Source organism: Neovison vison, chromosome 5 (genome assembly GCF_020171115.1).
Source record: "Neovison vison isolate M4711 chromosome 5, ASM_NN_V1, whole genome shotgun sequence".
Lineage (NCBI taxonomy): Eukaryota > Metazoa > Chordata > Mammalia > Carnivora > Mustelidae > Neogale > Neogale vison.
The window spans coordinates 110,590,022-110,606,999 of NC_058095.1; the positions used below are offsets into that span (position 1 = coordinate 110,590,022).

The 16,978-nt window shown below is 38.8% G+C and overlaps 1 protein-coding gene across 2 annotated transcripts in view; it reads right to left on the minus strand.

The window, feature by feature from the left end:
- The window catches only part of COG3 (component of oligomeric golgi complex 3), an 81,094-nt gene extending 65,622 nt beyond the window's left edge, over positions 1–15,472 (minus strand). For both annotated transcript variants that reach the window (XM_044249755.1, XM_044249756.1), the window contains exons 1-4: positions 15,209–15,472; positions 3,170–3,316; positions 1,405–1,466; positions 231–396 (exon numbers count right to left, since the gene is read on the minus strand). In XM_044249755.1, the coding sequence (XP_044105690.1) occupies positions 231–396; positions 1,405–1,466; positions 3,170–3,316; positions 15,209–15,382 (549 nt within the window). In that variant the 5' untranslated portion in view covers positions 15,383–15,472. The remainder of the gene's footprint in view (positions 1–230; positions 397–1,404; positions 1,467–3,169; positions 3,317–15,208) is intronic.
- Positions 15,473–16,978: the final 1,506 nt, after the last annotated feature.

The following is a 16,978-nucleotide window of genomic DNA, read 5'->3' on the forward strand; positions in this document are numbered from 1 at the left end:
TCAAAAACATAGGAAAGCTTGCTTTGCCCCATTCCCTCATGTAAACTTATTTAAAAAACAAAACAGTCTGACAATGTAACAATTTGCATGCTTATTTAGCACAAGGCCTCATACAGCACAGTTCAATATATACTTAGAGAAATTAAAGAAATTATAATTAAATTCTATTCATCTACTTAAAAATAAAATATTAAATATAACCACTAATCCTCTCCCATACTCCAAATTACCTGTTCTTTTAGGAGCTGTTCACAGGCTTCATGGAGGGTTCCTGTCTTATTGGACACAAAGAGATACTGTTTCTGCAATGATTCCAGATGCTGAAGAGCACTGTTTACATCATTCAATATAGCATCACACTGCTCCTGAAACCCAGACAAGTAATCCCTCATCTGTCTAGAAAACAGAACCAAAAGGGGATTGGCAATAATATTTTCCCCCAATAAGCAGAGTCAATAAACAACAAAGTCTCATTTTTCCCCAAATGCTTGAATTTCAGGAAAGAAGTCTGACCATTCACTAAAGCTAATTATATGCAAAAACTATGTTAACACCGTTTTCAATAATTTAGAGGGAAATCATTGCAACTAGAAGCAACAAAAGGAATCAGCCCTGAAGTCACAAGCTGGCTTTTCACATACGAGGTAACAAATCAACAGCTCAACTTTCAAAAACTAGGACACTAGGGCTATCCCAAGGTATGGAGCAGGTCAATCCCTCAAGTCATTCATGCCAAAAATCCCAGGATGGTGTGATGCCATGGAAAGAATTTTGGATTTGGAATTCAAAGACCTGAGTACAAGTCCCAGCTTTGCCCAAGTCTCTATGACATTAAGCAAGTTAGGCCTCAGTTTGCACATTTGTAAAATGGGAAAAATAATACCTTTCTTCACACAGCTGCTATAAAGATTAAGTGGAATCATGTATCAAAGAGCCTAACATATTGCCTGCAATAACAGTCACTTAATAAATGTTAAATAAATGCAGTTATTCAACCCACAGTCCCCAAATCAGCTAGAAACTATGCACCATCATTTCTTCCATGCTATCAATACACACAAACAGAACAACATGGTTATATACAGTCTAGGTGAGCATTCCTAAAATCTCTTGGGTCTCTACTTCTAAAGAAAGCAACAAGTATCTCTTACAGTGCCTGTAAAATTCCCACTTGAACCCAATTCTTTCTAGGGTTATCTAAAAACTAATGACTGTACCTCTCCACCTATTAATTATAACTATTTTTTTTTTAATCACACAATTTCTCTCTAGCTCTTTTTAAAGAAAATATTGCTGTTGGAATTTTGTTTGTGCCTTAATTTTGTTTGAGACACAGATTATGAAATGCTGCAGATGACTGTGATTTATAAATCAGGATAGCCAACAAACTAAAGAACCACATACCTGTATTTAGTTCCTTCATCCTGCTCCATCTGAGTCTGTAGCTTTGCAAACCATGAGAAAAACTACAAAAATAAAGGGTATTATGTTGTCAACAAAACTAAAACAGACAAAATGCAAAGTGGCTATATGTTAAACAGCAAGTCAAAAGGGTAGACTCTATCTAAGTCTTATTGTTTGGGGCTCAGATATTAATAATTACTTTTAACCAGAAGATAACAATTTAATTCCATAGTCATTATCTACATGCCAGGAAAAGCAAAAGATATTAAAAACACTGGCCATATCCATACCCAGAGTCAAACAAGGAGGAGTATTAAAGATACAATATGTAAAAAATATACATTCTTTCCTAAGAGGCTAATGTCTATTTGCTACTTTGCTCAATTTGAGTAGGTAACTTAGGGTTTGGGGGTAAATGTTAATATTTATGTTTTCTAATAAGAAACATAAAAATATAAACTGAAATAATATAATAGAGTGGCTTAAGAACATGGATTTTCGTAACAGCTAAACCTGGGTTTGAGTTCTGGCCGTACCACTTATATCATGAAAAATATCTATTATTAAAAAAAGGTGGAGAAGACTGACCTTAAGGAAACATAAAGGATGATGAAAATGTTTTATATCTCAATCATACTGGTATTTACACTTGTCAAAACTCATCAAGTGATATACTTAAAACAAGTACTTTTTATTGGGTATAAATTATAACTCAATATACTAGTTTTTTTTATTTTAAGGAGAGAGACATAAGTACAAATTTAGCCCAGATGACTTTTTTTTTAACAGCCCAAATAACTTCATTGATACGGTGCAAGATTATCTTCTATAATTCTCAAGTGGGATTTGAAGCCAAGGGTATGCTTTATGCTCTCAAAAATATAAGGCTTGTCAAGTACCTTAGCTATCATTTATTGAACATTGACTGTGTGCCTGCCATACACTGTATTCATTATCTTACTTAATTTTCAGAAAAATCCTATGAATGGTTATACAATCATCCTTGTTTTACAGATTAGAAAACTGAAAGCCTACGGTATAAGTAATTTGGCTAAACTCACAAAGATGGTAGGTCATGGAGGAGACTTTCAGATCCAGGTTGGCCTGACTTAAGAGGTGGAGCTCTTTTTCACTCTGCAGCACTGCCTCTTGATTTACTTACTACATATGCAATTCAGCAGGCTTCCTTTTTGTTTTACTTGGTAAATGACTAGGCTCTGATTTTTACAAGGCAGAAGAAGAACCAGAGGAAGTAGCAGAAGAAACTGCTACACATTTAGGTTTAAAATTAGGAATAAATAAAAATTAAGGGAAGATTACACACGTAAATTACTAAAAAGTAACTATAAGGATTTTAAATTCTTAAAAAAAGAAATTACAAAGCAACAAGCAGAGGGTGTGTTTGCACATGTGGGAGTATGTGCGTGCACGCACGCACACACGCATGCTGCAGGGGGCATTAACATAAACATACACTGGGGGAAGTCAAAAGTGCATGAACTATTAAAACCCTAATGACTAGCTATCAACATCCAAACTTGGAACATCATATCTTTATCTGTATTTCAAGTATAATTGAACAAAAGGTTAATTTAAAACACTTACAAAACAGCCACAGTTAACACCAAATCAAGATTGTTCTAGAAAGATCTGATGTTAGCTATAGTTTCAAATGTTCAGAACTTTTAATTAGGACATTTTTATTAGCCCTGTCTTGAGATATTCAGAATAATGAAACGACCTTAGAAAAAACACTGCCATTCACCTGCTGCGCAGTTTCAATTCTTTCTTCTTCCATTTCTAAGGAAGTAAAACCCTTGGAGAGAATGTCTTCTGTAGATTCAGGTACTACCAAAGTCTGTGCAACGGACAGCGACTGGGATGTTATGCTACACATATCTTCGACCGGAAGCTTCAAAAAAAAAAAAAAAAAAAGCCCCAAAAATATTTAAATAACTTGAAAATTCTCTAAACTCAAGTTATTCCATCTCACTGTTTTGAAAGAGAAAGGAATGTTTTCTGTTAAATCATTTGAAGTAAATAAATGCCATATAATAATACAATTAGGCTCTTTCTAGTAAATGCTAGTCTCAAAGTATAAACATGATACTGGTACCACACCACTAGTAAAGTATGACTTTTGAGTTACCTTTCTAAAACTGGCCATTAATCTATGCCAATCAATACACATTTTCATACTTGAACATCTTGTAAACTGGCCCCAAAGGCAAAAACCTGCGTTGTTGAAAGTAGCTTGCCTTTCCAGATCTAACAAAAGAACTTGGCCTGCTTAATCCACCAAGAGAAAATAAATCACACCTGAGAATTAACTATCAAAATTACCAATTATCAATTATCTCCTTCTGCCATGTCTACCCTGGCACACTTTACACACACCTTCTTAGTGACTATTTTGAAATTTCAACTGAGTAGAAAGAATTTCAGAGTTCCCCATCAGTTTCAGAAGAGCCCCACCTAGAAGGCCTCACTTTGACATCCTCAGACCTACAGCAGTTTCTAGTTCTCCTATAGTCAAACAGACATACTATTTTTAGGCCTATAATAAATGGAGTGTGGATGCAGGGTAAACAGGCCTGTTTCATTTCAGTTCCAGTTTTTAGTCCTTAGGGCGTAACATTTAAGGCCCACCTATATAAAACCTTGACCCAGGGCTTTAGGAAATTGTCCCCATCTGTTTTTCTAGATATAAAACTTTCATCAGAAGATAGGATTTTGATCTTCAAAGCTTTAAAAAAAAAAAAAAAAAAGGCTAGATGCACAATGCACCATCACTAATTTAGAAAAACAACCCTTTAAAAATAGGCTTTTTTGTACCTGAGTTCAAGTTGAGTGATACCTTCTGGTATAGTAAAGCATCTTATAGCAGGACACCTGGTTTGTCCTGATCCTGTATAAGCTGTGAGACCATGAGCAAATTACTTAATGCTCAATTTCTTTTCTATAAAATATCCTCAATTTTTTTTCTACAAAATAAAAATTACAGTATTGGGGCGCCTGGGTGGCTCAGTTAAGTGTCTGCCTCTGGCTGAGGTCATTATCTCAGGATCATGAGATTAAGCCCCACATGGGGCTCCTGGCTCAGTGGTGAGTCTGTTTCTCCCTCCAGAACGCCACTTCCCCAGCTCGTGCTCTCTCTCTCTCTCTCAAATAAAATCTTTAAAAAAACAGACAGCTTCCCGGGGGAATTCTACCAAACATTTAAAGAAGAATTAATTCCTATTCTCCTGAAACTGTTCCAAAAAACAGAAATAGAAGGAAAACTTCCAAACTCATTTTATGAGGCCAGCATTACCTTGATCCCAAAACCATACAAAGATCCCATCAAAAAAAGAGAATTACAGACCAATATCCTTGAAGAACAGTTGCGAAAATTCTCACCAAAATACTAGCCTATAGGATCCAACAGCACATTAAAAGGATTATTCACCACAACCAAGTGGGATTTATTCCTGGGCTGCAAGGTTGGTTCAAGATCCGCAAATCAACCAATGTAATACAATACATTAATAAAAGAAAGAATAAAAACCATATGATACTCTTAATTGATGCTGAAAAAGCATTTGACAAAGTACTGCATCCTTTCTTGATCAAAACTCTGCAAAGTGTAGGGATAGAGGGTACATACCTCAATATTATCAAAGCCATCTATGAAAAACCCACCGCAAATATCATTCTCAATGGAGAAAAACTAAGAGCTTTTCCACTAAGGTCAGGAACATAGCAGGGATGTCCATTATCACCACTGCTATTCAACATAGTACTAGAAGTCCTAGCCTCAGCAATCAGACAACAAAAAGAAATTAAAGGGGGCGCCTGGGTGGCTCAGTGGGTTAAACCCTCTGCCTTCAGCTCAGGTCACGATCTCAGGGTCCTGGGATCGAGCCCCGCATTGGGCTCGTTGCTCAGCAGGGAGCCTCTTCCCCCCTATCTCTCTGCCTTCCCCTCTGCCTACTTGTGACCTCTATCAAATAAATAAATAAAATCTTTAAAAAAAAAAAAAAAGAAATTAAAGACATCCAAATCGGCAAAGAAGAAGTCAAACTCTCACTTTCTGCAGATGAGATGATACTTTATGTGGAAAACCCAAAAGACTCCGCTCCAAATCTGCTAGAACTTATACAGGAACTCAGTAAAGAATTAGGATATAAAATCAATGCACAGAAATCAGCTGCATTTCTCTACGCCAACAACAAGACAGAAGAAAGAGAAATTAAGGAGTTAATCCCATTTGCAACTGCACCCAAAAACATAAGATACCTAAGAATAAACCTAACCAAAGAGGCAAAGAATCTGTACTCAGAAAACCATAAAGTACCCATGAAAGAAATTGAGGAAGACACAAAGAAATGGAAAAATGTTCCATGTTCATGGACTGGAAGAGCAAATATTGTGGAAATGTCTATGTTATTTAAAGCAATCTACAAGTTTAATGTAATCCCTATCAAAATACCATCCTTTTTTTTTTTTTTCAAAGAAATGGAACAAATAATCCTAAAATTTATATGCAACCAGAAAAGATCTCGAATAGCCAGAGGAATGTTCAAAAAGAAAGTCAAAGTTGGTGGCATCACAATTCCAGACTTCAAGCTCTATTACAAAGCTGTCATCATCAAGACAGTATGGTACTGGCACAAAAAGAGACACATGGACCAATCGAACAGAATAGAGAGCCCAGAAATAGACCCTCAACTCTACAGTCAACTAATCTTCAACAAAGCAGGAAAGAATGTTCAATGGAGAAAAGACAGTCTCTTCAACAAATGGTGCTGGGGAAATTGGACAGCCACATGCAGAAAAATGAAATTGGACCATTTCCTTACACTGCACACAAAAATAGACTCCAAATGGATGAAGGACCTTAATGTGAGAAAGAAATCCATCAAAATCCTTGAGGAGAACACAGGCAGCAACCTCGACCTCAGCTGCAGCAACTTCTTCCTAGGAACACTGCCAAACGCAGGGGAAGCAAGGGCAAAAATGAGCTACTGGGACTTCAACAAGATCAAAAGCTTTTGCACAGCAAAGGAAAGACCACAGTCAACAAAACCAAAAGACAACTGACAGAATGGGAGAAGATATTTGCAAACGACATATCAGATAAAGGGCTAGTATCCAAAATCTATAAAGAACTTCTCAAACTCAACACCCAAAGAACAAATAATCCAATCAAGAAATGGGCAGAGGACATGAACAGACATTTCTGCAAAGAAGACATCCAGATGGCCAACAGACACATGAAAAAGTGCTCCACAACACTCAGCGTCAGGGAAATACAAATCAAAACCACAATGAGATACCACCTCACACCAGTCAGAATGGCTAAAATTAACAAGTCAGGAAATGACAGATGCTGGTGAGTATAACCCTCCTACACTGCTGGTGGGAATGCAAACTGGTGCAGCCACTCTGGAAAACAGCATGGAGGTTCCTCAAAAAGTTGAAAATAGAGCTACCCTACGACCCAGCAATCACACTACTGGGTATTTACCCTAAAGATAGAAATGTAGTGATTTGAAGGGGCACGTGCACCTGAATGTTTATAGCAGCAATGTCCACAATAGCCAAACTATGGAAAAGAACCTAGATGCCCATCAACAGATGAATGAATAAAGAAAATGTGGTGTATATATATACAATGGAATACTATGGAGCCATCAAAAAAAATGAAATCTTGCCTTTTGCAATGACGTGGATGGAACTAGAGGGTATTATCATATGATCTCCCTAGCATGAAGAATTTGAGAGGCAACGTGGGGGGTTTGGTGGGTAGGGGAGGAAAAAATGAAACAAGATGGGATTGGGAGGGAGACAAACCATAAGAGACTCTTAATCTCACAAAACAAACCGAGGGTTGCTGGGGGGAGGAAGGCAGGGAGACAGGGGTTGGGTTACGGACATTGGGGAGGGTATGTGCTATGGTGAGTGCTGTGAAGTGTGTAAACCTGGAAATTCATAGACCTGTACTCTTGGGGCTAATAAAACATTATATGTTAATAATAAATAAATAAATAATTTTTTAATCTTCAGGAAAAAAAAGAAAAGAAAAGAAAAAGAATCCTTGTATCTCTACCATGAAGCCACTGTGGAAAAAAAGAAAACACAGGTGTGGGAAAACAGGCTTCTTAAACTCCTGGGAAGCTGTAGGCCAAAAAAGAAAAACAAAACTGCTTAGAAAGGTCCTTGATCTGCCTTCTCTCCACAAATGACTCTAACTCAAGAGCCAGAAGGTCGTGGGTATATGTAAATACATCTTTTTCTTTTTTTTTTTAAGATTTTATTTATTTATTTGACAGAGAGAGACACAAGCAGGCAGAGAGGCAGGCAGAGAGAGAGAGAAGGAAGCAGGCTCCCGGCTGAGCAGAGAGCCCGATGTGGGGCTCGATCCCAGGACCCTGGGATCATGACCTGAGCCGAAGGCAGTGGCTTAACCCACTGAGCCACCCAGGCGCCCCTGTAAATACATCTTATTAAGAGCATCACTAATTCATGGAAACTACCTGAATGGTGACATAATACCTCAGTACAAAAGGAGTACAGTAAGCACTAAGATTCTCAAACCCAGTGAGACTCTACCTTGAATCTGAAGCATCACCAGCAACTGTGTGCTGCCACCAAGGGTAAAGGGCCTTTGCTTCATTTCAATTCCAGTTTTGAGTCCGGAGGCAGAGAAGCTGTGCATTCACACTGCTCCTGCTCTGTGGAACCAGCCCAATTACCAACAACAAACAGCCTCATAGGAGAGGGGGAGGTGACCCACCAGAGACAACACTAGGTGTATTTAGCATAAATCTGTAAATCAGAATCTGGAGTGCTTCTTGGGAACAGAACAGTCCACATGCTATTTTTATAAAATTATACCTCATTAGGAGTAAAACTTAGCTCTAAATGAACAGACTGTGACAAAATTCAAAACTATGGGATGCCTGGGTGGCTCAGTGGGTTAAGCGTCTGTCTTTGGCTTTGGTCATGATCCCAGGAGTCCGACATTAGGCTCCCCGATCTATGGAGAGTCTGCTGCTCCCTTGTGTGCTCTCTCTCTTTCCTCTGACAAATAAATAAAATCTTTAAAAAAAATTTAAAACATACGATACCTAAAAGGGAAAAGGGCTCCGAGGGAGATGTGGATCGGGCTCAGATTTGAAACACATACTAAAAAGCAGGGATACTAGACTAAGGTAAAAGAAAGCTGGACAAAGGGCTGCTGCAGTGGATTCATCAATGCACTCCACACAGCTAAAGAATCAGTGAAATTAAAGACAGTGGATACAGTCACCCAACAGTAAACACACCCAGGGAAACAGAGTGAGAAAATACAAACGGAACACACTATCCAAGAAGAGTGGGATGACATCAAATTATCTAGTATATGCATAATTTGAATCCCAAAAGGAGAGCGAATAGGGTAGAAAAAAATTTTAGTTGAGAATTTTCCGAAAGTAGTAAGACATCAAACTTCAGCTCTAAACTCAGAGAATTCCAAATGGAATACACACACACACAAATGCACATCTAGACACATGAAATTCAGACTCCTGAAAAACAAAATTAAAAAGAAAATCTTGGCAGAACAAGGAGAAAAGACTTCACATACAGAAGAATGAAGATAAGAATTATGGCAGACTTCCCATCAGAAATTAAGCAAATCTTTTAAGTGATAAAAGGAAAAAACTTTGAATCCAGCGTTTTTTATCTAGAATATCTTTTTTAAATGAAAGGGAAATAGAGACTGTTTAAACAAAGCTAAGAAAATGCATTTTTAGCAGACCTGTACTACAAGAAATGTTAAAGGCAGTTCTCCAAAAGCAGACAGAACATAAATACCAGATGGGAACCTCAATCTTAAAAAAAAAAACAAAAAAAAAACAAAATCAAATAAACAACAAAAAACTAAAGCTCTCCAGAAGTGGGTAAAATAAAGATAAATATGACAATTTTTAAAATGTTTAATTACTCAGAAAGATTTAAAGGTCAAAAGCAAACATAGTATCAATGTATCATGGGTTTAAAACATATGTAAAAGTAAAATACAGAACAATAGCACAAAAGAGAAAAAGGAAGAATTGGGAGGATACTAATATGAGGTTCTTATTTGCACATGAAGTACTACAGTATTTAAAAGTAGGCTGTGACTAATTGAAGAAATATGTTGTAAACACTAGGGCAATCATTTGAAATACTGAAAATCCACAGAGAACCTAGCAAAATTCAGTCCTTCAATACCACTAAGACCTATATCCATCTTTAATTCAATCCCTTTGAGAAAAAGATCTTAAATGTATCTTTAAAAATCATATAAATCAATGTCAAAATCCTCTGGTTGTGATACCAGAAAACACATGAAACATGGTTTTGCAAAATGAAAATGTAATCATATTCTCTTATCAGAGTTTATGAGGTCTTAAATGACATAATTTTGACACCACTTGACAATATATCACAAATTACAAATGGAAAAGTAAAATTCCACTTGTTCCAGAATCATTTATAATATCCACAGCAGTCCTTTTAAACAAAGTAACTTGAAAAGATAATAAATTCACATGGTACAAAGTTTAAAGGACATTCAGTGAAAGTCCCCTTCCTGTGGACCCATCCTCCAACCATCCAGTTCCTTCCTCAGAAGCTATTAGTTACAATTTTCTCATGATTCTCTCCTACAATAGCCTATGTACACACAAGGTAAGTGTACCTTTGTAACCTGAATAATAGTATGCTATACACACTTTGCCTTTTCCAATTAATATACAACATTTTCAACTGTTTTTCAACAGAGTATGGATTTTACTCTCTCACTTTAAATTCGTAACTGTCACTAAACTGTAACAGGCCGATTATTTTAGAAGTCCAGGGGAACAGAATGATTATTTAAGTAAAAATCAAGTCATCTTCTCCTCTGCCCTCCTAGTTGTTCTTCTCTAAGGCAATACCAGTGTTTATAATCGAGAAATTCTGCTAAGGAATTTGAGGGCAGAATGAAGAACTTAAGAAGGAATGAAAGAGATAATTTACAATTTTTAATCAATCTTCCCTTATAGAAATTATTCAAAACACAAAAACATAATTTTATTCTAAATCATCAAAAGAGGGTGCCTGGGTGGCTCAGTCATTAGGCATCTGCCTTCAGCTCAGGTCATGATCCCAGATTGCTGGGATGGAGTCCCACATCTGGCTCCCTACTCAGCAGGAAGCCTGCGTCTCCTTCTTCCACTTCCCCTGCTTGTCTTCCCTCTCTCGCTGTGTCTGTCAAATAAATAAAATCTTTAAAAATAAATAAATAAATAAATAAATAAAAATCATCAAAAGAATTACAATAGAAAAGATCCTTCCCCTAACCCCCACTTTTAGCAATTTAACCATTTTCAATATTTTTGATGGTTATCCCAGAACTCTAAACAGATTTACACAAGTCTTCACTCAATTCAACAATCTGAGGTCCCCACTAAGTAAAATGAAGAAATGAGTATCCCTAATATTTTCCTCTACATTTAATCTCAAATCCTGTCATTTATATCATCTCTTTTGTAGCTCTTCAAAATTAATAATATTTATACTTTGTTCTGTAATTAAATCTTTAGATTTTTAAAATGGTAATACATACTTCCTGACTTCCATAAATTTACCAGAACCCTACAAGTTCACTGATAATGTCTTTCTTCTTGGGGTGCCACAAATATTACTGTCATGTCAAAAGGACCAAAGGTGTCATAGAAATGTGGTCACTCTGTCATCTTGAACCAAAAAATATTTATCCTCTAGTGGTGCCTGGGGGGCTCAGTGGGTTAAGCCTCTGCCATCGCCTCAGGTCATGATCTCAGAGTCCTGGGATCGGCCCCGCATCGGGCTCTCTGTTCAGCAGGGAGCCTGTTTTCCCCCTCTCTCTCTGCCCGCCATCTACCTACTTGTGATCTCTCTCTGTCAAATAAATAAATAAAATCTAAAAAAAAAAAAATTATCTTCTAATTTACTCCAGAAACAAAATCATATGAAAAACTCTAGATACTTGAGAAGGTAATGCTGATATTCCAGATATAGTCTATGGTCTAGATGCTGTGAGTAAACATGATAACTTAAATACATGAAAAAGCATTCTATGTGATTACTTTATGTACAAATGCTAACTACTTTTCATGCATAAGGACTTTTATTTTTAAAGATTTTATTTATTTATTCGACAGAGCAAAGGCAGAGGGAGTGGCAGGCAGAGGGAGAGGGAGAAGCAGGCTCCCAGCTGAGCAGGGAGCACCATGTGGCGCTCGATCCTAAGACCCTGACATCATGACCTGAGCCAACTGAGCCACCCAGTGCCCTGCATAAGAACTTTTAAATACCAGAAGCAGAAGGAGGCTTCCTGTCCTGTTTCCTTGTTCTCACTAACACAAAACCAATTTCTCTCAAACCAAGCAACAGAGAAGCCACACTGACCACTTCTAAGAAGTAATTTTTAATAGAAATAAAACAAGTTGCTTTTTAAAAAGAGTGTGAGAAAATGTCCCCATTAGGTACATTTGCTCAGCTGTCTTCCTTTCTCAAAGCACCTGGAACAGCAAGGAAAATCAAGAAGAGGTGTGATGGTCACACACTTTCCTGTTCTGACTTCCCATTCGCTCCTGGCTCTCCTGGCTGGCTCAGTCAGTAGGGCATGCAACTCTGCATCTGGGAGCTGTGAGTTCGAGTCCTACACTGGGTGTAGAAATTACTTTATAAATAAATAAATAAACTGGCTCTCAAGCTCTCCTGAGCCCTCTGGCTCACTCACACTGTATTGGCTGCTAGAGAGAACTGACATTTACCACCAGAGAGAGAAGAACACAGATCTAGGTTCCTAATTGGCAGTCCTGGAGAGTTACCGTATAGTTTACACAAATGGTACATTAACATCTTAAATAATAATTACAATAAACTATCAACCTTACCTGACCAGCTAAGCAGGTCCAGGATAGATAGATAGATAGATAAATAAATAAATAAATACATACATACATACATACATACACCTTTCTTTCCCAAACTTTACTTCTTGCACAGTTCTGGGTTAGAGAATATCACCTTCATAATCTAAACACTTCATTCCTTAAACGAACCCTGATGTTACTTTCTCTCTTTGGAGCAAATCACTGAAGAGGTATAGATGGAATCCCAGAACCTTCCTCAAGGCACTTAACCTCTTCTTTTTTTACCTTTGGTCTGAATGACACCTGTACCAGCTCAGGATCATAAGATTCTAATCTATTCTCTCAAGTTATTAATCATTTGGGGGACAAAAGCATAAAATATAATACTACCAGGACATTTGCTGTGTGCAGTTTACATACATGATTTCACTGAATTCTCACAATTCCCCATCAGACAAGTAAGGTACTATTATGATCCCCATTTTATGAAGAACAAAAGAGGCTAAATATATAAGAACACACAGCCTTTAGGAAAACACTGTTGCAGTACATTTCAGGTACATTTCAGGATCCATTATTGTAGCATTTATCAAGAACTACTAAGTTCAGCAAAAAGAAAAAAGGCCCTCACTACTAAAAAAATTTGCCCTGGCTACAAGAAACCAGTCTACTTAATACTCTACTGCAAACTCTTTTATCTAACACCAAAAAAAAAAAAAAAAAAAGGTAAAACTTCTTTCCAAGATAAGACCAGTTCCCCTTCATAAAAGAGAAAGCTATTTTCTAAAGAAGTTAACAGCTTTATGATATTTACTGAAGCGTTAGCTGGTCTTTTGCTGTTCAACGAACCTGCTTAGTTCCAGTTGTTCAGGAAGTAATTAATCTTATGAAAATTGTGAAACACTACAGAAAATCCTTTACAGAAACACTTGATGAAATAAAAATTGAGGCATTCTTTTTCAGCACCAGTATTAAGAGTGGTAAGAGATAAAGAATTCAATTCCAATGTTCCTACCAGACATATAAATACTTTAGCAAAGGTAAATGAAGACTGTAGAGAGCTGCAAAACAATGATCCCTCTGAAGGATCCCAGACAGGTAAATAAAGGTCATTACATTCTCGTAGGAATCCGGTATCTACGCTTTGTGTACAAGAACACCTTCACTGAATCCCTGAACTTGTCAAGCTCATCTCCTACCCATGACTTTGCATTGTTTTTTCCTCCACCTGGAAGGCTATTTCTCTAGTCTTTGCAAGGCTGGCATTTTGTTTTCCACCATGAGTTCTCACCTTAAACTCTCACTTTGTTAGGCTTCCTTCCTTGTCCAGAGCACATCTCATCCCTTTGTGTCACACTACCTTGTTTTATTTTCCTTGTATCATGGATCACTCTCTGAACTTACCTTATTCTTTTTTCAAGTTCATGATCACAATTATGTCGGCTCCATGAGACTAGGATCTTGATTTTCCTACCCTTCTAGCCTCAATTCCTAGCCCAGAGAAGGCACATAATATATATTAAATGACTGCATAAGGAGAATGTGGGCATTATACTGCATAAATATGAAAAAAAAATGAGGTGAAAATGAAAGATTGCATTTACCTCCTCCAAACCCCTTTCCTTCATGCTCAATAATAACAATTTATAAACTAAGATAATAAAAACAAATTGGGTTACTATTCTTGTGGACTGTGTTCCCCACAGGTGAGGCAATGTCCAAGCATCCTGCTTCTGTAACAGGCCAAATCAATTATAAACAGACTGGAACATTTATAGAGCAAACAACTTCTATTATCCAGAGCATAAAAGACTTTGATAGCCAAGCCAGAGAAATTTCCACCTGTTTCCTCCTTTATTTCAGCACAGCATCCTACAGGTGGACAGAGGAATACAAGAACACCTGTACTTTACCCTGCAGCACTTAACAGTGAACTTTCAAGTCCAAGTTCTCAACCTCTAATATTTGAGGGTAGAAAAGAAAAACTTTAAGTCTCTAAAAACAATCTGCCTTTGGACACAATTCCAAATTGTGTACAAGGAGTGCTTCCAACATAAAAAAATAACCATCATTATTAATAAAATGATAATCCCAAACCTGGCCCTCGAAACCAGAAAAAAGTCTGTGTCTGTCAAGCATCCGACAATCCATAAGATGTACTTCTTGGTATTGCAACTACTCGAACTGAATCACACAAGCGGTAAAATACATAATATTTTAATGAAGATTAAAAACGTTGACACTAACACCGAAAACCAGCGTTACCTAATAAGGTACTGACCCAACTTTCAAAGAAAATTCGTTTTTATGGCTTCGTTATAGGTCAGATCAATCGATCTCCCATAACCCGCACTTGGAGAGCTTATTGCTCAATGTGCGATGGATGAAACCTTCACTCGGGATCAAGTTTTGTCTCTCCAAGTGCCCCCGTGGAAAAAGGAAGCTGGGTTACTCATCACGGTGGTAAACGAATACCAGTAGAAAGAAGGTTGTCCTGAAGCAAAGCTCAGCTCGGTTCGGTGCCCTCTCCTGGGAGATGGTGGGCAGCAGGAATGGGTCTCAGTTGATAGCAGGGACACGGGGGGCAAGACGCTCAGGGCAAGGCTCCGAGCCAACCGTCCCGGAGTGCTGGGTGCCAGCCAACACCAGCCACTGGACGCCCCCGCAGACGTCCCCGCGCGAGAGTCGAGTCGGCGGTCGCCGGCAATGCAAGGCCTGACAGCCCCGGAAGGTGAGGGGGCCTCTCCCACCCGAGCCGTCACCGTGGCTGGGGAGGAGCGAGAAAGCCCCCAGTGCAGGAGTCTGCAAGGCCGCGGTCCGCAGGCGCGCCCGCGGAGCACCCCAGCCCCGCCTCCTTGCCGCCCCAGCCCGGTTCCAGCAGGTCACCTCACCTCGAACGGAATGGGCAGGTTCTCTGCCGCCGCCTTCAGCTCCAACACCGAGTCCATCTGCCTGTCGGTCAGCGGCGCCGTCGTGTCGGGTCGCCGATCCCACAGAGCCAGCTTTTCCCGAGCGTCCCGCTCTGCCGCCGCCTCGGGCGGCAGCAGGAGCGCCGCCTCTGCCATTGCCGCCGCCCCTGTGGGCCTCAGCAACACCGGGGTGGTGGGGACCCCGACAGAGAGGCCCGGGCCACTTCCGGGGGAGCCAGGGCTTCCAGCGAGGCACCGGCGGCAGGGCGGAGCGTAATAACCTGACCCCGGAAATGCTTCCACGGTGTGTGTGGGCGGGACCGAGTCCAGGATAGACGTGGCTCTAAACAGAGTACAAATATTTCCGGTTGGGATATAGAAGAAGCGGGCGAAGAAGACAGGCCCTGACGGAAATAGAAATGCCCCTACCGGAAGCCTCTTTCTCAACTTCAATAACTTTATTTTTAAGTGTTCTTCAGATTATTGACAATTGAGCTACCTGACCCTGCCTGCAGAGGTCCTCCTGAGCTCCAGGATCTCCTGCCTCTGCTCACAGCTGAATAGTCTGTGAGGACTGCGTGGACCGTGTGATTTCCGTGTAGACATGTTGGCAGTTTCCACCGCCTAGATCATAACCACCAGTATAAACTTTTCCAATGTCCAATAAATCTGCTGTTAGAAAACCAAGTTATGAAAACAAAATTTCAAAGATTTCTGGATATCAAAAATCCTTAATAGTATTAAATAACTGGAAACAAATGTCCAACATTGAAGAACTGGATTAATTCATGGCCTTGACACGTAATTAAGGTCCTATTCTGTCCAGGGCGCCTGGGTGGCTCAGTCCGTTAAGCCCGGCAAGCGGCAGACCCTTGAATTCGGCTGGGGTCGTGATCTCAGGGTTCAGGGGTGGGTCTCCATGCTCACCCAGGAGTCGGTTTGGGCTTCTCTATATCCCTCTCTACCCCTCCCCCCTGCTCTCATGCACTCTCCCTCTCTAAAATATATAAAATTTTTTTTAAAAATACTCTTCTTTTAAATCATGTTGTAGTTTTTTTTAATCATGTAGCTTTGACAAATAATTAAAAACAAATAATTATATTGGATAACTTATAAAAGTTCTATATTCTATAACTTAAAGAATAAATAAGTATCTGTGAGTCCACACTGATATAAATGATTGAGTAAGTAAATGGGGGATAAGGGATAATTCTACAGAGGAATTCCAATCAATAAATATAGAACGAGCACTGAAAAATAAAATTAAATATTAAAAAAATAATAGAGTGAGGAAAATAGTAATTGATGGACAAAATCTAAGAATGGATTCTAAAATTAGTGGGTGAAAGTTTGAGGAGAAAAAGTCACATTGTATCAAATGATCTCCCCAAGGTATTTATTAATAGCAATGAGGGAGGCGGATATTAACTTTACAGTGGAGAAACCTGACAAGTATCACCTTAACCAAGCCACAGAGGTCAATGTCATCATCATGAAACTCCCAACATGATAAGTTGAGAAGGACACAGTATCACTTCTGTGGTGATACTGCAGGTATTCCTGCCAAAAATGCAAAACTACATTCTAATTATAAGGAAACATCAGACAAACTCAAATTGAGGGACATCCTGTAAAGCAACTGACCAGTATTCTTCAAAAGTGTTAAGATCATAAAAGACAAGGAAAAACCACAGAACTGTTACAGCTAGATACAGTGTAGGAATCAGGGTTAGATCCTGGGACACAAAAAGG